At 34.3% G+C, this 24,246-nt stretch overlaps 1 protein-coding gene across 3 annotated transcripts in view; it reads right to left on the reverse strand.

Moving 5' to 3' along the window:
* Positions 1–24,246, reverse strand: part of LOC121738937 (cGMP-specific 3',5'-cyclic phosphodiesterase-like) — a 222,251-nt gene that overhangs the window by 190,381 nt on the left and 7,624 nt on the right. For 2 of the 3 annotated variants that reach the window (XM_042131220.1, XM_042131221.1), the window contains exons 1-2: positions 17,777–18,206; positions 7,538–7,577 (exon numbers count right to left, since the gene is read on the reverse strand). In XM_042131220.1, the coding sequence (XP_041987154.1) occupies positions 7,538–7,577; positions 17,777–17,896 (160 nt within the window). In that variant the 5' untranslated portion in view covers positions 17,897–18,206. Of the gene's footprint in view, positions 1–7,537; positions 7,578–17,776; positions 18,207–24,246 lie in introns of those variants that run through there. The other variant, XM_042131222.1, reaches the window with a different exon arrangement.

Genomic DNA, 24,246 nt, shown 5'->3' on the forward strand with positions numbered 1-24,246 from the left:
ATATTGAATAGTAAGTTACCTAAACCTTACACGCACCTACATGAGATAATGCGGCCTGATTTCTGTTTTCTTACAATTATATTTTTAGAATATTTCGTCTTTATCTTCAATATATTCTAGGCCATTACCTTGATCATTCCCCCGTTTATTTGTACTAGCAACTTATCTTCGTTATCTTTACGCGTTTAATTTTTTTATATCTCTAAAGTCTAGAGGAATTTTATAATAGTATGCAGTATTACAATATTTTAATACTTACTTAATAACACATTTGAAAGTGAGAAAAGTAATGACGATAGTATTATTTAAAATTATTAATCATTGTGTAGTCTGAAGATGGCTGTAAGGTTTCAATTTTACGATCAATAGTTTCGATCCCTCGAAAATGTTTGTTTGCTTTCTACAAAACCAGCTTTAAATACTGCTTTCTAAATCACATGCTCATCCCAGTGTATTCGCGTTGGATTAAAACAATAGATCGCAAATAAGTGGCCGCACTAAGAACAGCTGATTCAGCTGATTAACAATTACTGAACAGTAGTCGCTAATTACTTCAAAATGCTGGTCAGTTTAGCTTCTCAGAAAATATATTGATACGTACCTATACAATATTGATATCTGATAAGTGATAACTATTGTCATACGGAACCTAAACACGTGGTACACGTAGACTTCTACTCAGATTCTGTATTAGGGCGTTCGCTGCTGCCCGGAGCGGGCGCCCGCGCCTTGCATTGCGCCCGCCTGACCGTCACCCGTCTCTCGCAGCGGCCAGTATAATTTCGATCGCGCGGGTGTGATTTTTTATTGACATAATATTACCTAGCCAACAGATGACCACGCCGACGTGTACAAAGGCGTCAGCCAATCAGCCCATTTGTCACGTCTAGATTGTTGACCCGTCGCCCGCGGGGCGAGCACCGCTGCACGCGCCGCGTGCGACGGCTGAACCGCCTCACGCAGCGCTGCTCTATGTGATGACATGAAACAAGGACGCTTCGCGGGTGGCCACGCCGGGCGCACGCTGTACGCAGCGAACGCCCTCTACGCCCGTCACAGACTTAAACTATAATATATATGTCTAGCTATAAATATATTAATATAATATATATTAATATATTTATAGCTAGACATATTTTCTATACTAAATCCACATGCCACAGAAATATATATTATAGCTGAGTGTGTGGTCACGCGAAATTAGTATAGAAAATATATATTAATATGCCGAGCTATAAATATATTAATATATATTATAGCTAAGTCTGTGACGGGCTTAATATTTAAATCAACATAGGATATATTACACGCTAGGGCAGCATCAGCATAGACAGTAAACAAAAAGTTTTGTTTGACGTGACGTTGATGTGACGTGTGCAACATGTTGGATTTTGGTCAGATTATTTAGGTACTGTAGAGTGTAGGTATATGCTTGGAGTGCCCTCTCCTCTGACCATTGCGTGATAAATAATAATACATGTAAATACTAGAGATCGAAATCGATCGAAAAATAAAATAAATTTCTCCTTAAAAATTTTAACTATTAAGTTATAATCCTCATTATATAATTTGCATGATAATAAAAGCTTGTCGCGATATTTGTAAATAAACTAGTACCAATACTTTATATTATAAGTATTATAATTTATCACTGAGTAAATTGATATTATATTTTTATTTTATCAAGAACTGATAGATTGTTAAGTCTCGGGTATGTTATTCGAATATTCGAATACTCGTTTTATTCGAATATTCGACGATTTCATTATTCGAATATTCGCCAAATTATTTTTCGAATAATTCGAATACTAAAAATATTTTTTATTTTTGTTTAAAACATAAAATTAACATTGAATAAGAACATAATTAAGTTTATTTCAGAAAAATAATATTATTTATGAATATTCTACATGTTTAATGATCTAACTAATGAGTATACAACCATTCATCGTCGCCGTTGACCATGTTTTTAGTTCATTGTTGTTCATGTTCATTACGCCAGAAGAATGTATATAAAACAAACTCGTTTTTTAAGATGGTAATAAATGTAAGTGCAATATTGAGATTTTTAAATATGTAGTTAAAATACAAAAGATATTTTTTTATACGCCTTTCTGGCTTGAAGCTCGCGATGTGATCTATGATTCGACAAGTTGATAAAAATTGCTATTTAATAGCTTTACCACGGCAGTCCTCGACTGATAATTATTAAAACAGTTAGTACAGTATCAAAAAATGATATCGATGGCTCCTTAATAATTTCATGTTATTGCAGTTATCAAACTTCAAGTTACTAAATTCACCAGCTCAAGGATTGTTTCACCCTCCCCCATAGCTTCGTAGCAATTAACTATGTCATTAATAAAGATTTATGTTGATAAAAGTAAAAATAAGAATTGCCTACTTTATAGTATTAACAAAATAGGTTGTACATGGTTGTACGAAGCTTCTTGTTACTTTTATTCAGAGTTTTCAGCATTTTTCAATATTTATTAATTTTTCGAATAATATTCGAATTATTCGAAGAGTTTTGTAAAATATTCGAATTATTCGAATAGTAAATTTGTCGAGTAATAACATTTCCTAGTCTCGCGACAAGCTTTTATTATCATGCAAATTGTATATTAATAATATTGAGGATTATAACTTAATAGCTAAAATTTATTTCCTTTTTTTTGGACTAAGTATTTAAATAAAAGCTTTTTTTAAAGTGTTTTTGTTTATATATACTTAATTTATTTTTTGTTTTTTTAGTTATCTCTGACTAGATTTCTGCATGACTAAAAAGTTAAATTTCATTTTACAAAAGCGACCGGATTCAACCGGGCATTTGATGAAACCCGGCTGTCAGTCACGTAATTTCACGTCACGTCACGTGACGTCACGTAAAATCACGACACGACACGTAACGTCACGTCAGGTCACGTCACGTGACGTCACGTAAAGTCACGATACGACACGTAACGTCACGTCACGTCACGTCACGTCACGACAAGACACGACATGACACGCACGACACGACACGACTTGAATATTATTTTTCAATTTACTCTCAATGAGCCCTTTTATTTGATACCCATATTGCAGCTGAAGTGCTTTAAAATAACTATTCCCCTATCTCGGCTAAGCTGCCATATTGGATATAGAATGCCATTACAATTGTTACCGAGTTACTCTCAGTAAGTCCTTTCATTTAATACCCATATTGCAGAAGTGCATTAAAAATATATAATATAACTAGATGTCCCGCGCAGCTTCGCCCGCGTAAATTAGAAATTTTACAGAATCCGTAGGTACATTTTCCCATAAAAAATATTTCCCCCGTTTTTCCCACATTTTCCTGAGTTTCTTCTGTCGTATTAGTCTTAGAGTAATAATATAATATAACCTTCTCGATAAATGATGAGTCTTACTCGATAAATGATCTATCTAACACTGAGATAAGTTTTTAAATCGGACCTGTAGTTTCTGAGATTGACGCGTTCAAGCAAACATACTCTTCAGGTTTATAATATTAGGTAGATATAGATTTTTTTTAATTATCGCTTGACAAACTCGAGTCTCGATCTAAAAGTCTATGAAATGGTATAATATGGTAGTGATGATGATGATGATGATGATGAAGAATGTAATTTGCATAGTAGCATATGCTTTCTGTTCTTAAAACAACGCCGAAACTCCCAAACTTGTATCTATAAAGAATCAGGAATTCTCTCAGCACCTTCCGAACCACGGTATACCAGGTATATCTCGGTGCAAAATCTTACTTGTTGGTAGCATATGCTTAGAATACTTCTCACGAAACCGAAGTCACCATATGTTTCCCTATAAGTTTTGAGGAGTTCCCTCGATTACTTATGGATCCTTCATCAGATCACCACTTTTCTGAATATAATACCAAATTGGGATGATACCCTATATACCAAAAGAAAAATTTTGAAAATCGGTTAACAAACGGCGGAGTAATCGTTGAATATAAGAAAACGAACATAACACCTCCCCCATTTTGAAAGTCGGTTAAAATTGTAGCCTATGTGTTATTTATTTAATATTTTAATCAGCACATGAATTGAATAACAAAATTTTTTTCAAATTAATCGTAGCACCATCTGTCAGGACAAACTAAAATTGAAATAGAATAATATTGAATGCGATGATAGCGCCGTCCGCCGGATCTAATGTAAAACATTCCAAAATCAACAACTCCTTATAAATAAGAAATTAATTGAAAAAACATTTTCCAGTAGACCAAACTGTAAATCTAAACCATTCTCGAATCTCCACGAACACACACAAAAAATTTCATCAAAATTGGTCCAGTCGTTTAGGAGGAGTTCAGTCACATACACACGCACACAAGAAATATATATATTAAGATATAATTCGTTTTCGAGTTACTTTTAATGAGCCCCTTCATTTAATATCCATATTGTAGAACTGCATAGAAAATAATTATTTCGCCATCTTGGATGGCCGGCCATATTGGATTTAGAGTGATGTCACATACCATATCGTACATCATGGTCATCCAAACTAAACGCGTATGCACAGCTCAATCGCTTAAATATTTACCTTAAAATTGAGTTCCAAAATTCCACCGTAACATACATACTCATACAGTTTACATACATACAGAGCAAGTTAAATAAAAGCTTTTATTAAAATTATAACGAAACTTTATTCTCGTAAGATTATGTTGCTACATATATTACAAGTAATAAATAGACCTCTGTTGCGATGCGTTTACTTCGGATTTGTGTTAATTTTACAATATCTGTTATTAATTATTATTATTGATTACAACTTGTAATGTTATCGGTTAAAATCAGTCACATTATCTACTATATTATTTGTGTCGACATACTGTCTGATTACTTTGATATGAGTCTTATTAGCAGCGCTATAATACCAAATTTTTTTTTTATTTTGTATGGGCAAGCGCTCCAGCGTCACGAGTTTCCCCATACAAAAAAATTTGGTCTTTCAGCGCTGCTACTTTCACAGTAAACTCTGTACAAGGAACACGTACACACCCTAAGGTAATTATCACTTAATTTTGTTACACGCTGCATAATATAGCCGAACATAGATTTTTTTTTTTAATTTAAAAAATATATTTCAGAAACCATGCGATAAAATAGCAATTCTTTACATCGGAAACATTAAAATTCGCCGCCCAACTGAAATTGTAACTGACGTATAGTCGATCGACCAAAAAAAGTATTGAATAACTTTTCAAATCAACACTATCATTTACGACATTGCTTTCATTGTGGATCCAACTTCGCAATACAAGTTTGTTGCTCAGTTAAAAGTTCAGTTGGACTGATAGATCACTGTCGATGTCGATGAACTGCGAAATGGTTGTGAATTTTTGCTGATAAATTCGCATTTCGCGACTTACTTAGTTTTTTCAAGTGAAACGTTGAGAGTGCAATTTCGAGGTCGCGGTTATGACCCGAGCGTCACGATTTTTGATTTTAAATGATAAAGAAAGTTTAAGTACCTACTTATGTATCTGAGGTTTTTTGACGGGAGTTTATTTTAAATACAATAGCGTCGTTGATTGGTTAACTTTTTGAAGTAAGCCAGTTAACCCTATCTACTAAGGGCCTATTTCACCACTTCCTGATAAAGTGCCGGAAAGGCTATCCACAAATTATTTGACAGATTCTCCATACACTATCTGTGTCTGATCAACAAATCTCATCCTGTTCATTCTAGTCCCATAAAATAATGTAAACTCTATATTTCAACTTTTAAAAAACTCGATATTTACAATTAGAGTCACAGCAAAGCTGGAAATGCTAGCTTAAGATTAACCCACACATATATCTTCGGACGGGTCATTACAATCTAATCCCATGCAAATGTAGCGTAATATTTAGTTGGAATGGAAGCTACGTTTTAGTCGTTGCATACAATATGCAAGGGAAATACTAATCTAAAAGCACATCGTATGTTTGATGAACAAATTTTCGCCTTCTTCGTCCTCTTTTCAAAGGGGTTTTATTATATTATAATCTGTCAATCGCGTTGTATTTAGCGTCACGTGGTAGTAAATGTATGACGTCCTGCCAACCCTTTTCCAAATAAAATAAGAAACACAATCTAGACAACGTAGAAGGGACCTGAAATATAACTTTCTCCTTAAAATGACTTATTTATCCTGGCAACAAAATATTATTTTCAATGTTAGCACGATGAAAGTACCTGGACATTTTAGTGTGACTATAATGGCCAATTTAATAAAATTGGCTTCACCTGTTGCGGTAAACTGTGTGCAGGCGGAATGGAACAATGAAAACGTTTACAAAATATAGTTTAACATTCAACAGCCATCTTGGAATGTCCCTTCAATCTAATAATAATCCTACCAAAAACATTTCTTGTGCAATGTTGTCGAGACGATCACATAAGGTTTACCCTGTGAAAAGGGTCTCATGTAGAGCCAAGTTTCTGAATCTCCACGGCCTAACTCTACTGACCCTAACTTAAACAAATTCTAAATACCAGTAAATATGTATGGTTTCGCCGTTTCGCTATCGACGCGGAGTTAATGCGAATACTTAGTTTCTGACCTGATTTCTGAAGTTAGTAACGAAACAGGGGCATTTTGGAGGATGAGGGGCGAAAGTTATAAGTTTATGAATTTTTTTGTTGGTTGTATACTAAACTTAGATTTCATAGCGAATTTCAGCTTTCTAGCACTTCACGAAGCAGCCATACATTTTGATGATCATCAGTGTGTCAGTGAGTCAGTGACGAAATCGGCGTATTTTAGATATCAATAAAATCTAAAGTATTAGAGCTTGTATGTCTGATTAGTTTATTGTTGACATCATATCCTAAGAATATGAAACCTACTGTATGAGTGTTAAAAAAACGACGAAACATTTCGAGAAAAGGTAGGTAGTGCCCTTGCGGTTCGCTTGGTTCGTCTCGGCGGGTGCACTACCGTGCACACAGATATTAATTGTAACCGTGTCATCTACACTCTAAAGGTCCCAATTCACGTGGAGTCTGATGGATAACCAATAACCATGATTGCCAAGATGTTAGATATATAGTATTAGTTTAATAGAACAGATTAAGCCCCAATTTCACCAACGTCTGTTAGTGTTAACAGCTTGTTAAATTGTCATGTCTTCTCTTTCATTCATAAGAAAAACGAAAGAGGTAACGTGATACTAATTCGAGCGTTAACTTTAACAGTCGTTGGTGAAATTGGGGCTTAGCATGTTTTTTTATCGATAAATACCCATAGAATGTAAAGGATAATCACTTTTTCCGATCTGGGCTAATCGTGCATATATCATGCATTCATGCCTCATAGTATCACTTTCGATATAATATTATTATGTTTATGAAAAACTCAGTAAGTATTTTCACTAAATATGATTTGCACCCAGGATCTCGTTTCTCCAAGCTCGACATTCGTTTCGAGCGCAGGCTTGTTGCGACACTCGTGGCAAGAGAATTGGATCCCAACTCCCAACTCCCAGTAGTAACATAATAATTCTACATGATTACTTACCGATTACATCGGAACCATCTGATGATCTGTCCTCGATCTTCTGTAACAAAAATGATATTTTGATTATTATTGATAAGTAAAAAAAAAAGGCCAAGTGCGATTCAAACGCGCGCACGAAAGGTTCCGTACCGTTATAGAGCGAAAGTAGGGAAAAATTGTGTTTTTTGTTTGAGTCCCTTAATTATTTTACTTGTTTTAATTTTATTTAAGTACACGTATAATTGAGCATTTTATGAAAATTTCAAGTGTCTACATGTTGCCATTATGGATTACGAGTCAAAAAGCCCAAAAAATCACGTTTGTTGTATGAGAGTCCCCCTTAAGTTAAGTATTAATTTTATTTTGTTTTGAGTATTTATTGCGGCACCAGAAATAAATAATCTGTGAACATTTCCAAAGTCTAGCTATTGCGGTTCTTGAGATACAGCCTGGAGACAGACAGACAGACATCGAAGTCTCAGTATTAGGGTCCCGTTTTTACCCTAAAACGGAATTCGAGAATATTTAATTTTCTCGATTTGTTGGTAATGAATTATTGATGGTAAGGGGGCATCCACAAATTACGTGAGGTGGCTTTTTGAATTTTTGACCCCCCCCCCCCCCCCCCCGCCCCTCCCCCTGGTGAGATTGCGTGAGATTTTATTCAACCACCTCCCCCTAAATCTCACGTGAGATTTTTCAAAATGTGGGATTCTAACGTAAGCGTTTGGTTTGACTGACTGCAGTAGATTTTTTTTCGAACGAATTTGTGGATGATCTTAATCGCAATAACGGTTACGCTACGATTAAATCTTAAGTATACCTCCGTACGATCTGGATGAAAAGGAGTAAAAAGTATTGTTGTTGAGAAAAAATTTCCGTGAAATTTGCCGAGACCTCCCCTCTCCCCAACGTGAGATTAGATGAGATTTGTCTCGACCCTATAATAAACAACACTATAAAATATGACCTATGAAAACAAAATTATTTTTAACAGCTGACTGTAATATGATTCTTAGCAACTAGAATGTAGTAAAGACTAAAGATTAATCCCACACGTCCCACAAGTCACAATGCTTTTATTAAAACCATTCTTGTATCATTAATAATTCTTATTCTGAAATGGCGATGGTATAATGTTATTAAAGAAAATACAGTCTTGAATTGAAGCTTAACTTTAATTTCCTAGAAAACAAACGTCACACGAAGTTTTTTTACGGGAGTTTATCTTTTCCTTAGCACTTTTAATTGTCCAACGTGAAAATTTAACGATTCAACACCGCTATTGAAAAGATAAACTCTACTCAAAAATCATTCAACATAAAAATCATAAGCCCGCCCGCGGACCAACGCGCAACGTGTAGACTGTAGAGCTGTAGAGAAGGGAATAATTTGGGAGCCTCCGTGGTCGCTTCAAGAGCCACGCTTTAAACCACTGTACTAAGCTCGTGGTTTCGATTACTGCTTTGGAAGTGTCGGTCTTCCGTCCTACTATAAAATTATCCCATTGTAACTGGCTTGGTTTCAATGAAACCGGCCACCGTCACCGAAACCAGCGACCTCAAAAATTGTGGCCAAGTAGGCCTCTACACATTGGCCCAATACGCTGGCTCAATGCGTTGGCCCAATGTGTACAAGGGGCCATAGAAAAACATTTACACCGACCACTAACAAGATCCTCTTACCAATTTTGCCTGTAGGTATGGAAGCTAGAAAACATTATATAAAGGTTCATTTCAGACTAAATTCTGCTCATTTTATGCGGCGGTTCAGGCCGTTATCGAGTTATAGCGTTACTAACACAACGGGACCCTATTACTAACGGCCGTTCCCAATATTTGATCTATCTCTGGTTTTGACCTACTAGAGATAGGAATAGCTCACAATTGACATAAAATGTATGTCTCTAATGTCTAATGTGAGCTATTCCTATCTCTAGTAGGGCAAAACCAGAGACAGATCAAATATTGGGAACGGCCGTAAGACTTCGATGTCTATCCGTCTGTCTGTCTTTCTGTCTGCCTGTCTGTATGTGTTCAGGCTGTAACTCAAGAACCGCTATAGCTAGACTTTACATGTTTTTTTTTTAATATCTTTGGAAATAAACATCAAGAAACAAAATTGTTCGGTTAAAGAGTTTTTAATATAGATTTACTAACAATTTATTGAAATAAAATGTATAATTATCACTTATAATACCACAAGAGCTTCAAAATTATCGGGTATTTCCCGATAGGTTCGTTGCAAACAAATGAAGGAGTCAAGTTTTTCAGGTTAAAAAATCACGAGCGCGAAGCGCGAGTGATTTTTCCTGAAAAACTTGACGACTTTATTTGTTTGCAGGGAACCTTGAGGGAAATGCCAGATAATTTTGAAGCTCGTGTGGTATTCGGGGGATTATTTTTCCGTCCCAAATGTCGGCCAATAGAATTGCACCATGAGACGAAATGTACAGTTAACAAATAAGAACAATCAAATAAGATCATGTTTTGTTTTTTATATATAGCAACTACCAGAGAAAATTTTCAAAAAATTATCAGTATAATACCATGTAGGTTGTACCACGTGACGTCGAATGGTGCAATTCTATTGGTCGATATTTGGGTCGGAAAAATAATCCTAGTTAATACTTATATTTCGATGAAATAGATTTTTAACGGAGGTGAGTTTGTAAATTAATTACAGCCAAAGTATTACGTTTTAATAAAATGTTAATGGTTTAAGGTATTTTAAATATTGTGCTTTATATCTCATATTTTTTAAAACTTCGTTATTATATTGGAACTAGGTAAACCAGAAGTCGCGGAATACCAAATTGGGGTTTATCCTCGCCTTAACAATCTATCAGTACTTGATAAATTTATTAAAATAAAAATATAATATTAATTTACTCAGTTATATACTTATATTATAAATTGGTACTAGTTTATTTACAAATCGCGCGACAAGCTTTTATTATCATGCAAATTGTATAATATATTGAGGATTATAACTTAATAGTTAAAATTTTTAAGGAGAATCTTATTTTCTTCTTTTTAGACTACTTAAATAAAAGCTTTTTTTTAAAAAGTTTTTTGTTTATAATTTATTTTCTATACAAAGCCGCGATTGACAATATCTGACAGTTCATTGTCAATCGTGATTTAATAATATACAGAGAAAAATGACATGTTCTTGACAGGGAGTCAATGACCGCTACCGCCATGACGTTTCCATTATTTAATTGTTTCTTCGAGTACCTACAGTATAGACCAGTCTTTCCCAAAGTGGGCGATAACGCCTCCTAAATGTGGTGGCGTTGTGTAGAGGCTTGGGGGGTGATTTATTTCATCTGGATGCATTTAAATTGAAACAAAGGGGGCGCTAAAACATAATTTGTTCTTTAAGTAGACAAACTAAGTTTGGGAACCCCTGGTATAGACCAACTAAACTTCTGTCAACAAAGAAATCCCGAAACCAGCCGTTATTTTTGACACGGACAAATGGCCCACAAATAAAAGGGTTTTCCTTTTGACGTTGGAACTCCAAAGAACAAAGGCCATAGATGTCGTAATGATAAAGGAACGCGCGCCGCGATGCAAGGGCCCACATGTTTAAAATTATTATCAAACTGGTTCTATCAGTACTGTTAAACTTGTTTCCTTGTCACTGCAGGCAAGTCGAAGTACCCAGAATCAAGATTTTGCAGAATGTACTACGTGGCTGGGTAGGTACTAGTTCAAACAAGCCTTCTTCTTTCTATTGGTAATTGGAGTAATCTGATGCTGAGACGATTCAGCCTTTACGCTCTTGGGCCAAAATGGACCTTATGATTTTTTCGCGTATTATATTTTTAGAGGTGAAATTAAACCCTAATTCCTAGGAGATCAATCAAGGACCAAGAGAATAGTTCAGGCTAATAGGTAGTTATAATATATACATATTATGTATAATAATATATTATGTTTTATATGGTTTTAGTGAAATAATAATAGTTTAATGTTTATTTAGGTATATATTCTATGCACAATTATTAAAACATAGCATCACAAAAACTGTAAATCTGTTAGACAAAGTAATGTAATATACTTAATATTATATATTTTTATCCGCTTTAGCATTTTTAATTGTTGTGTTTATTGCTTCGAATTAGTCGCAATATTAAACGTAATAAAATCTTGTCTATTGGTGAGCATTTGTTCGTGTCTGCAGATATTTACATAAATTGTACTTAATTGGCTTTATTAATAGGTATTAAATTGATATTTTTATGAATAAAAGTTTAAAGTATTTCATGGAAATGGTTTTGTCAGTTTATATATAATAGTAATTTACCCTGGCAACGTCTGCATGTTACGAAATTACGTTATACAATGTGTCCCGACACCGGTGTCCGATCCTTTAATGTCATGATCTATGGCATATTTTATCGACAAATTGGCTCTCAAATTTTTTCTCTCTATTACGGTTGTAAAATGGCAGCCATTTTAGTTTTTCTCGGGCTTTCACACTAATCTGACCAGTACTTCTCATGTAAAAATCCTATGAAGATAAAAAAGGTCTCATTTGATAGCTAAACTTGTGGACTACGCTTACACAGGCAATATGTTATAAATTTCGTGGACTTAAACATAGAAAAACCAAAGTTTAAGAAAAAAATTGTGTATTTTTTAATTAATGGCTTTTTGTGAAAAATCTAGCGGATTAAACTGGTTCTTTTTTGTTTTGAAAAGATAGAGGAGGTTTTCATCTAAAAAAATTCTTTACTTCAATTCCCAAAGTCAGATAGTTTAGAAGTTATAACGATTTTCCTATGAAGTATAGGTCAGATTAGTATGAAGCCAAAGAATTTTTTTTTTCAAAAGTTGGAGAAAAAAATATTTGAAAGCTAATTTGTCCTTAAAATATGCCATAAATCATGAGTTCAATTTTTTTTTCTTCAACTTTGGAAAAAAAAATCTCTGTCTTCATACTAATCTGACCTATACTTCATAGGAAAATCGTTATAACTTCTAAACTATCTGACTTAGAGCTTCTGAAGTCAAGAATTTATTTAAGATGAAAATCTCCTATATCTATTTAAAATAAAATAAAAAACAGTTTAATCCGCTAGATTTTTCACGAAAAGCCATTAATTATTATTTTTTATTACACACAATATATTTTTTTTAAACTTTGGTTTTTCTATGTTTAATTCCACAAAGTTTATAACATATTGCCTATGTAAGCATAGTCCACAAGTTTCGCTATCAAATGAGACTTTTTTTATCTTCATAGGATATTTACATGAGAAGTACTGGTCAGATTAGAGTGAAAGTCCGAGAAAAACTAAAATGGATGCCATTTTACAACCGTGAGAGAGAGAGAAAATTTGAGAGCCAATTTGTCGATAAAATATGCCATAGATCATGATATTAAAGGATCGGACACCGGTGTCGGGACACATTGTATAAATAATTTAAAATTATCTATAATAGAATATATTATAATGTAGGCTTTCAGGAGGTAGCCGTTAACCGTTAATAATATTTGTTTGTTTTCTATTAGTTTGTATTAAATTATGAGATGGCTCTATCTAGGTAGAAGTACGGTGCTTAAAGCCAACCCCTGAGCAAATGACCGTGACCATACATTTGCCGCGTTGCCGAGATCGCACCAAAAACTATTTTTTTACTTACTTATCATATTTCAAAAATGACAACAAATCATTTTTTTTTTCATAATATAATTAATTTGAATTGAAATAAAAAATGAAGATTGTATTTATAGCCCGATAGTAAGTATATGAGCCAGACGATGAAGCAGTTAAGTTACTTACAAGGTTTGTTTAAGTGGAAAAAAGTGTTATTTCGTAAAATATTAGTTATCCACTCCATCCACTTACATCTTCGTTTAATAATCAATATTTAAATAAGTTTCGTATGTTACATCGAGTATTTTGCTAAGTTCAACATTAATGGATGTTTTCCCACGGCTAATCATACTGGTTTCTATAGGTAGCGTGGAAAACAATTTTATAGTGTTTATTATTATCAGTGCAAGGTACGTAATAAACTGTAATAACTAATAACGCAATACTGTTGAACAAGCGATTGAAAAGCAATTTATATTGACAGCAACTTGTCTCCATTCTTAGGAAATGAGAATCTTTATAACAATATTCTTGTTTCTAGCGGTGATCTCTTAGATACATTAATAATTATAGTGTCCCACTGCTGGGCAAAGACTCCTGCGCCCCTCTTTTATTCCATAGTACACGGTCCTGTGATGTCTTTGGCCACTCTTCGTCGAACGCATCCAGTTCGTCGTGCCGCCTTTTTTTGGGTCGGCCTATGCGTCGGTTATGAATTGATATATTATAATATTTTTTATTCTAATTCTCTATACTCATATTAAAACATTTCAGAGCCACTTGCGCCTTTTAGGGCGGATTCGACCAAACTGGAGTAAAATTTTACTCGAGTATAACTGTCTCCTAATCTAAGAGTAAGCTGGTTTTGCGTTTTTCCAACTTCTAATCCAAGAATGAGCTAATTACACGGGAGTACATATTTACACGGGCTATTTTGGTGGAGTAAATATTAAACTGAGAATAATTGCACAACAGGGTTCAACTGTCACGGTCGGTGTCATTGTGAACTATAATTGACATTTTATTTCATACTCTTTGAGTAACTTGGTAAAATGCAAACGATAATACCCTAGAGTAAATTAAAGGAGTAAAATTATTCTCATGATAGTTATACTCGTGTAACTTCAAGTTTGGTCGAATCGGGCCTTAGAGTATGTTCTATATATAAACCACGATTAACGATGAAGTGTCAGGTGTTGTTGAATCGCGGCTTTGTATAGAAAACTACAAGTTTTTGACAGGAAGTCAATGACCGCTACCGCCATGTTTCGCCGAGTACAGTATAGGCTAATAGCACCTAGCCGTTTGAGTTTGTTTCTTTCTTTACTTTCTTTTATTATTTCATAGAGACTCAGAGAACGAGAGTGATAACCTGATATTCAATATTGCCTGTAAGTCGTAACGAAGATAGTAAGCATATTAAAAATTTAACAATTTGTTGCTTGTTGAAAAGAGTAGTTGAAAAGCATATTATATTATTAAAAATATATACCTACAGCCGAACATAGAACCTACGTTTTTGGGAGTCGGTGAAAAATGAAATTTACGATCGATAATACTCTTAACTAAAGAGCTCTTCTCATATTGAGTTGCTTTGAAAAAATCCTTCAAGTGAATAGATAAGCGGTGTCCTAGATGACAAATTTAGCTCACACCGCACCCGACTCGATCAGATTATACGGATTATCAACTGCGTCTGTTGCATCTAAACACGTTTGGTCTAGCGCCCATCCGTTCAACGACATTTGAGACCGGTGCAGCGCTTTCTTCCCGCAGCTTGTACAGGCCAAATAAATGGCTCTGCTTGTTGTATGGGTATGGTGTGGGCCTTTTTGACATTTTAACCAATTCAATGCAGCGCACATTTTTGAAGACTTTCAGTCGTGGCAGCATACGATTTTCTCGTAACACGTTAGCCGTGTCATACGCCATAGAAGTAGATGACACGGTAACCGTGTCACCCACTACGTTCAAAAAGGTTTATTGTTTTTCTTGGTTTTTACGCGTGTATTAACTTGATTTAAGTATCTAGTTGAGCCCACACCATTGATGTTAAAGGAAGGCTACGTTGTTTTGAGTTTATTTCGAATAGTTTTACTAAGTGTTTACCTGAAAATTTTTTAATTCAGATTTTCAGCGATTTTTTAATTCAGAAGTTGAATCAGAAGCAAACCTTTTGTAGATTTCAAAGTTAGAAAAATGAGTATTTTTCTTTTCTTTTTCCGGATTTTTCTGATCAGAAATTTCGGATAATGTACGGCCAGGCTAAAAAAGGAGACAGCCCCTACTTTGCTTCAATTCACAGAATATTCAGAAACGAAGACTTGGCTTATTTTACGTGGAAAATTAAGACGGTTTTGTTTCGGAGTAAAACCTTTCAAAGTGTAATTTGAGGGAGATATTATCGCTTTCTAAATGACAAAAGGTTGACAGCCCCTACCTTTTTTCAATTCACAGAATATGCAGAGGCTTGTTCTACGTGGAAAATTAAGATGATTTTGTTCAGAGTAGAACCTTCTAAAGTGTAATTTGAGGGAGATACAGTCGTTTTCTAAATGACACGGCTCACGTGTCATACGCCACACGTTAAAAACATGTATGACACGGCTCCCGTGTCATCCGCACTGAATGGATTAATTAAGTACATAATAATATTGACATTGATGCTAATGGCTTATTTTTTTAATATTATAATATTATGTGTTTTGTTCTTTTAAATGTTATGTTGTATTTTGTGTAACATAACCTACATTATACAATAATAGGTACTTTGTTCTGACATCTTTAGCCATATTGTAGCCCACTTGCACAGATTTGGTATGAAGTTAAGCCCTGTGTTAAATTGGTTGTGGCATTGTTAAACTGTTTTAAATATATTATTATAGATATTTATATATATTATAAGGATTTAACAATAATAATTAAGCTGTTATAAAATAAATGACCTGATAAGTTTTAAATACTTTTTGTTATTCTCTTATAAGTTATATGGTAACACATAATCTATGCTTAAATAATAAAAATAACATTTAATTAGTTAAAAAAACTTAAAAGTCACCATTACCAAATTCTAGTGTCTCCCTCTGTTAACCCGTCGATTGTGGAAAAACGAGACACAATAAATTTATATTGTGTCTCGGTCACCGGTGAGCGGTGACCATATGGGGCTTGATGAATTTAGATTAATAATTCAGAATAATATATAAGTAAGTAATAATAAATAATACTTCAATAAGAATATTACACATAATAATCTCTCACTCTGACTCAGTCAGTATAATCTAATATAATTATTGGTTTTACAACATTACAAAGTAGAAAGTATTTATTTTGTGACTATAATATTATGATAATAATACTTTAAAAATCAATAATATATAATAGGAAAATATATGGGTTCCACTTTTAAATTAATTTGAGTGATCCTATGACTTGAAACGTCATATTTAAAATTACTATATAAAGTTCTATTACACAGGTCAGTGCTCGGTTCCGACTTGGGTACCATAGTTTTCATTCATCCGACGGCAGGTTTCAAATTTTAATACACTTTGAGACTTTCTATAAGATCAATGTACTTAAATGTGGTCTTCTACATACATTGGGCTAATGTATAGTGTTTTATCATGATAATCATGTATAGGGTTTGTATTCAGTTTGTAAGTGAGGGGACGGACAAGACTGTATGTTCGCACATGTTTTATAATTCAATACTTTTAGTGAAAACTCATGTTGAGAATAATATTATTACTAGAATAATATTTTAAATGTTTTATTTATAAGTGAACATTACATGTTTTAAAAATATGAAGAAAGGGAATTGCATACAGATATCTTCAACAGCTGATTAATGTAATTAACTAATACATAAATTACAATATCAATTAAGTTTTTAAATGTTAAAAGGTGTGTTTTTGGTTTATCTCATAAAAATATTATTATTATAATTGTATATTTTAAAAATATTTTTATAAAAGTACTTAAGTACCTACTTAGGTTATTTATTGATTTGGGGTTATAAATGACATTATTTTTATTTGGAGTAAGTATTCAGAGCTAAATGTAACATAATTTTTAGATATGCTTATACATAATATTGTTTACATTATTGAATAGTGTAACAGATTTTCTACAATGAGTCTACAGAAAAAATATTATATATTTATATGTCCAGCATTTGAAGGTCTTTGTGAAGATAATATTATAGCAACAGCACATAATATACTAACTGCACTTATGTAAATGATTGATTTATGAAAGTCCTTGTCAGATCAATTTGACCATAACATGCAAGTGTGATGATAATGGTGTGATAAAAGAAATTATTTTGTGAAATGTGAAATTCAACTTTCACATGGACTCCAACAACCTATTGGGGCCAAGTGATTAAAAAACGTATATTTACATTGTGTAACTCTGAAGTCTGAATACACAAAAAAACATGTTTAGCAGATTAACATGTTTTATGTGCTATAATATTTAAATAGCGAAACGTAAAATGGCACACATATAATTATGTATAATAAACAATCCAATTGAGTTCTTTGAATGAGGAGCCCCACTCGTAATAATGTGTCGAAAACGACATAAGCTAGGAGTTAGGACATAGTTTAGTAATTGTTGTTTATATTATAACTTGGAATAGTTACCAGAGTATCTTGGTCGCCCAGCTCGCGGTAGTAAGACTCGCTGCTGCCCCGTCTACTGCCAACACACATAGCTCTTCTCAACAAGCCGGATAACATTGAACACAATCCACATTGTTGCATTTTATAGAGGAGGCAAATCGACGATTTAAGTCAGAACTGAGTTGGCTAAAGCGAAGTTTATTTCGCTCGCCGAAGAAAACACCAGATATCTACAACCATTTACATCTTGCAACGAATAAATTGATAAAACTGTTCGTTACAGTAAAAGAAACTAGATGTATCTCATGATAATATCGAGAAAATAATACTTTTTGTATCAGTATTTACGATAGTTGTAATAACACGCGACGTTCGTGCAGATGGCTACTAGACGACTACGGTAGATCGCAAGTCTACGCGACAATGCCGTACGGCACGGCTGGTTGGTTGGAAGCGCGCGCTTCTACTATCGTCGCGGCACTCGCGGCTCATGGCGGATTGGCTTGGCGCAGGCCGTACACATAAAAACAAAAAATTATATCTACAACCCATTGAGATATTATTTAACTACAAGTTACAACCGAACCATAATTTTAGAAGTTAAACCAAATAAAAAAAAAAACCAACTAATCTAAACTAAGCAGTTTACGTTCATAAAATATTAAGGAGTTATTTAAAATTTAAGACTGGGTTGCACCAGAGGCGTGGGTAAAGTTAAAGTTAAATTTATGGTTATAGTTAAGGTAAATTTAACTTTAACTTTAACTTTACCCTTAACTTTGCCCGGAGAAATTGACAGATGACAGCGGATCCAACAAGGTTATAAATGCGCGTGGGCGGGAGCGCTGCTGGTAAGGGAGAACTGTCAAAAATGGCGGTTTTTGTATGATGACAGCGTTAGTTCCTTTTTTCGCCACATACATTTAAAACCTTGTCGAGCTCTATGGTTATAGTTAAATATGGCGTCTTGATGGCGTCCATTTTTAACTTTACCCAAAGATTTGACATTTTGCACTGTAGTCAAAGTTAAAGTTACAGTTAAAGTTAGTTGGTGCAATCCAGTCTGTAGTAATACTACAGTCATGATTTTAAATTAAAGTTAATTATACCTCAATGCTCCTGAGCTTGACTATGTACAGGTAGGTACTACCCTCGTACTACCTAGGCTATAGTCTATACTCTATACCTATAATAAATAGTTTTTATCTTCTACGTTATTTAATTAAACAATTAACAAACTAGTTACGAAAATAAATTTTAATAATACATAGAATTATAGTTAAAATTTTATTATTATAGCAACTATTGACTATTGTTAATATTAAGTAAAATAAGAAAGCCTGGCAACCCTCGCATTGAGTTTAATAAAATAGTAAAAGTGAAAATATTGAAAGTTATCAGTTCGCAAAGTATAATGTGCTGAACGCAGGACCTGTGGTGTTAGTTACAAGTGTAATTGTACACGCGGAGTATCAAAATCGTATAGAAACAAGTGATAATTACTATTTATTATCTACCTTCAATATAATAATATTATGCAAAACCACTCAAACGTCAAAAAGCATCGCGGATTACCCTCAAGTCTCAACCCAAAGATATTTTACTTCTCAACCCAATCTTTTTAAAACTGTCAAAATCAACTGACAGCTGCCAAATTGAATTTGACATGGTCACAGGGTTGCAACGTAATAAATTCCGAGCTGAAATTGGCAGAGTAAGGCAAAAGGAGTGAACAATTGCAAGAACACCTTAGCATCTGAGCCATTACCAGTAAAAATTCGTCTTTTTTTGGAAAAGTTCGACCGTTGATATCGCAGTATCCAGATATTGCAGAGAGGCGAGATTTTTAAATGTTTGATTGGCAGAGCTATTTGAATCATCCAGCGAGCAGCAATCTTCGGAATTCGGCAACGGATGAAGTAGGGAGACGCACTGCTTCGACCGGGACTCCTGGAGGACCAGTTAGAACACCTGCAACGCCAGGAACTCCAAGCTTGTAATTAGGTTACTTAAATTGTAATAAATTATAGTTGACCAGCAGCTCCTTTTGGAACTGCTGCCTAGCAATAAGATTATAAGGACCAACTACAACATTTTGGGTGGTTATTAGATTAAGTTATTTTTGTTAAGCGTTTAGGGACAAATACACACACAGTATATTATCCATATTATATCTAGGTTAGGACAGTTTTTTCTCCTATTGGCTATGAGCTATCTAACTCTGAAAGTATACTTGAAAATTTCAAATCGGACTAGTAGTTCCTGAGATTAGCGCGATCAAACAAACAAACTCTTCTTTACGATATAATTCCCTACTTATAAGTTAATGTGTTTAAAAGAAACTATTTATAATTTCGTTAAATTAGAGTAGCTTGTACAAATGTATATTCTGTGGAGTAGCACAGAATAGATAATAGTACAAGTAGTAGCTGTAGCTGAATTAGACTATTAAAATTTTATCAGAACTTTTGTTCTATTATGTAGTTTATATACGTTTTAGGATAATTACGTTTATTATAATATGGGAACTAATTTTTTGAGCAGTTATTTAAATATTTGAGATGTTATTATGATCAGTTTAAAAAAATATTGAGCAGTTATTTAATTTTAAGGCGGTTGATTAATTATTGCGACTGTAAAACATGGACAGTAATAAAAAAATAATTGAGCAGTCCAATAACTGAATGAGCGCTAAAATGATGGAATGAGCGGTTCGATAACGACTTAACAGAAGGCCTACATAATCACGGATACCGTAGCCCCCCCGAAAGGGGGGTTCGGGGGGTTAGACCACAACACAGAGGGAGCCGAGCGAGCGCAGCGAGCGTGCTGCGGCAGCAGCCGGCGACCCTCTTACTTTCGCTTTATAACGGTACGGAACCCTCCATGGGCGAGTTCGACTCGCACATGGCCTATTTACCACTTCATTGTTTAAAGAACTGCTTAGAATGAGATTTCTTACTGACAAATTCCGATTCGTTACTGCCCACACGTAACCGCTCATTCATACATTTTTACCGCTCATTTAATTATTTTACTGTTCAATAATGTTTTCAATGATCCATTTCATTATTTTTTACAACTCATTTTTGTTTACTTTACTGCTTAGTTTTAACTGCTAAATTAGTTATTAAACGTGCCATTTATAATTTTTAACTTAAGTACCAAAACTGCAATTTACAACTGCCTTCTGTCTTCATAATTTTGAAGTCGGTGTCAGTTACAAAAGTTTCAAATATTCTGGCAGACTGAAAGGAATATTCAGCTATATCTGGTACCGACTTCAAAATGATGATCAATCTTCATACAGAAATAGTTGAGTTTTAGCCGAATTCGGAAAAAGGCACTATTAGACAGGAAAAATTATTTATTACATTTTAGTTCATATTATAAGGATGTTATTATGGTTTTTACCTTGGAAGTCGGTTTTAATTTTTTGTTATAATATTAACATTGTTTCATCTATATCTATATCTTCTATATTATATTATATTATTATATTATGTGGCATATAAGTGGTGGCCACTGTACTATATGTGCGGCGACGCTAAAGGAAGATCTTCCGACCGAGCGAGGTGTTATGCCCGGTCAGGCCGAAGCCCACGTGATACATTTCAGCTGTCGTATATATACTGGCGCGCTCAGAAAACTTCGAAAGCGCGATGCAGGAATGTTAGGCGAAATGTGGATACCGCCACATCACTCCCCCCGAAGACCGGAGGTCGAATCTTGAAGTCTTGTCGCTTGAGTCGCCAGTGCCAGAGAGTTCCAGTGATGAAAAATGAACTTTTTAGTAGCTTGTAATAAATAACCTCACTTAGAAAAATTGAATCTACATTTAATATTGAAGTTGCCCGCTATGTATTTCCAGTCGCTCACTTAGTAACACAGTCGCTCGGATAGAATTTTAATATCTGAAATAGATTAATCGCAATCCACATTTTGTAAGCTCGTTCTGGATTTTATTATAAATCAATATTAGTCGTTAGTTTAGTTTATTTTTCGCTTAGCCAAATTAATACCGCTCATGTTATTAAAACAGTATGTTCATCATCAGTCGCAAAGTAATTTTTTATTCGCTCGTTTTATTATTTCCCTTAAAAATTATAGGGCACAAACTATTCCAAAGCAATCATGTTCATGAGGTCTTCGAAATCCATGATGATGGAGAACGAATCAACCGTGTAAAAGTAATACCACAGACCAGAATTATAGGTAATCGACTGTACGACGTGAAAGTGGAGCTACTTATGTATTAGTTGGAAAATTAATTAATCTATACTTATACTTATCTATACTTCTATATACTTATAATAAAATCGTAGAGGTAAATTTTTTGTACATTGAAAATAAACTTGAAAAAACGAGTCAGGGGCATAGTAGAAGAGTAATAGAACACATTTTAACTATTTTTGAAATTTTTGTTTCTCTGTCTGTTTGTCTGTTTGTCGGTTTGTCTGTTTGTCTGTTTGTACAGGCTAATCTCTGAATCCGCTGGACCGATTTCAATGAAATTTGGCATGATGATACCTTACATCCCTGGTCAACATCTTAGATACTTTTTTTACCGACTTTCAAAAAAGGAGGAGTTAATGTTTACTTTGCTGTTTGTGGTCAGATTTTCAAAATTCTTTTTTTGTTCTATAGATTGCCCGAATTTGATACCATGTTTACAATAAAATCGGCCAAGTGCGAGTTGGACTCGCGCACGAAGGGTTCCGTACCGTTATAGAGAAAAAATAGGCCAAAAGTTGTGTTTTTGTATGGGAGCCCCCTTAAATTTTAACTATATTCTAATCGTATCATTAATTATTAAAGTACACATGTAATTAAGGATTCTGTGAAAACTTCAACTGCCTGCCTGTTGTCATTATTGATATCGAGCAAAAAAGGCCAAAAAATCATGTTTATTGTATGGGAGCCCTCCTTAAATATTGATTTTGTTTTGTTTTCAGTATTTGTTGTTATAGCGGCAATAGATATACACAATCTGTAAAAAAATGAATGATGACTTGATAAGTAATGGAATTGAAGAAACTCCTCGAAATTGTGGTTTAATTTTAGATTATAAATCTGAGAATAAGAGGTAGGTTAAAGAGGGATAGATGCCTACATTAAATCCCGTCTTCTGAAGTCTATCCTCTATCTCCGTCACATGTTCCTTTCCCCTGTCCTGTGGCCCCCATCCCTTGTCCACGCCAAGCGGTCTTCGAAGAAAGGATTTTTCCAAACGATAAGTATCTGAGGCTCAAGTTTCCTGGGTCTTTGATGTAAATGTGTAATATAGATCCAAATAAAATAGTCGTAGATGGGTGTTCAATTTTCTAAATCTCGATTTTAGTTACATACATTCATGCGGACGAAGTTGCGGGCAACAGCTAGTAGTTGAATAATCTAAACAAATATAATATTTTCAGCAACTGTTCAACCGTACATGCAAAATAAAAATGGAAAATGAAGTTTTATTTCATTATCTAAGAAAATTTTAATATGTAATATCTAGGTATCTATACTAATATTATAAATGCGAAAGTATCTCTGTCTGTCTGTCTCGCTTTCACGCTAAAAGGGCAACATTTTTTAAGTACATATTGTTTTATTATAAACGTGACGATTTTTACTGATAGGGGCCCATCAATTTGCCACGGGCCCCGGATCTTATAGTTACGCCACTGCCTATGTTTTTTTCGGGACTCTTAAGGATATAATATATGGAGTTATCCAATGTCCATGCCAAAATCTGTTCAGCAGTTAAGCGTGAAGAGGTAACAGTAAACAGACAGACACACTTTCGCACGTCTTATAATATTATCTGGGAGCACGGCAGTGCTCCAGCCAAGCTCTTTAGCAAAGGCACGGCCGTAGCATACTTTTCTCGAAGCGGTTCGCGGCTTTTTCACACCCCCTTTATCTTCGATGTTAAGAGGATTCCACACCGCCGTTTTTCCATACAAACGCTGTCCCCTGTTTCCTCCCTGGATAATGCCGGTAGAGTTATAATTTTTTTCCTGAATATCTATGGCCACTATTAGCATGTCCCTATGTTTTCTTTTTTTTCATAATTTTATTATTAAAAAAGATAAGAACGTCCAAAAACCCAAAAAAATGGCAAGATTTTCCTCTGTGTTTAAACACCCAGAAAGCAAAACTGGCTAAAATATACAAAAAAAAATAAAACATAGAAACACAGCTCAAACCTTCATTTAATTCCTAATGAAAAAAATACTTAAATCGGTTAAGTTTTGGAGAAGGAATCAGCGGACAACGAATCGAAGATTTTCTGTTCTTTTATTAGAACTTTTGTCGTATTGTCTATATCGCGCTCTGCGGTGGGAGACTTGAGATTGGTGAGACAGCAATACATTTTCAAATACCTTTTTTCAATTTCTCTCGCCCCTGGTGTATCCTCTTAACAGAGCTAGGGATTTAGAATTTCGGTGACTAGGAGCAAATATTAAAACTAGCTTAACCTCTAAATAACATAACATTTC

This window comes from Aricia agestis, chromosome Z, assembly GCF_905147365.1.
Source record: "Aricia agestis chromosome Z, ilAriAges1.1, whole genome shotgun sequence".
Classification (NCBI taxonomy): domain Eukaryota; kingdom Metazoa; phylum Arthropoda; class Insecta; order Lepidoptera; family Lycaenidae; genus Aricia; species Aricia agestis.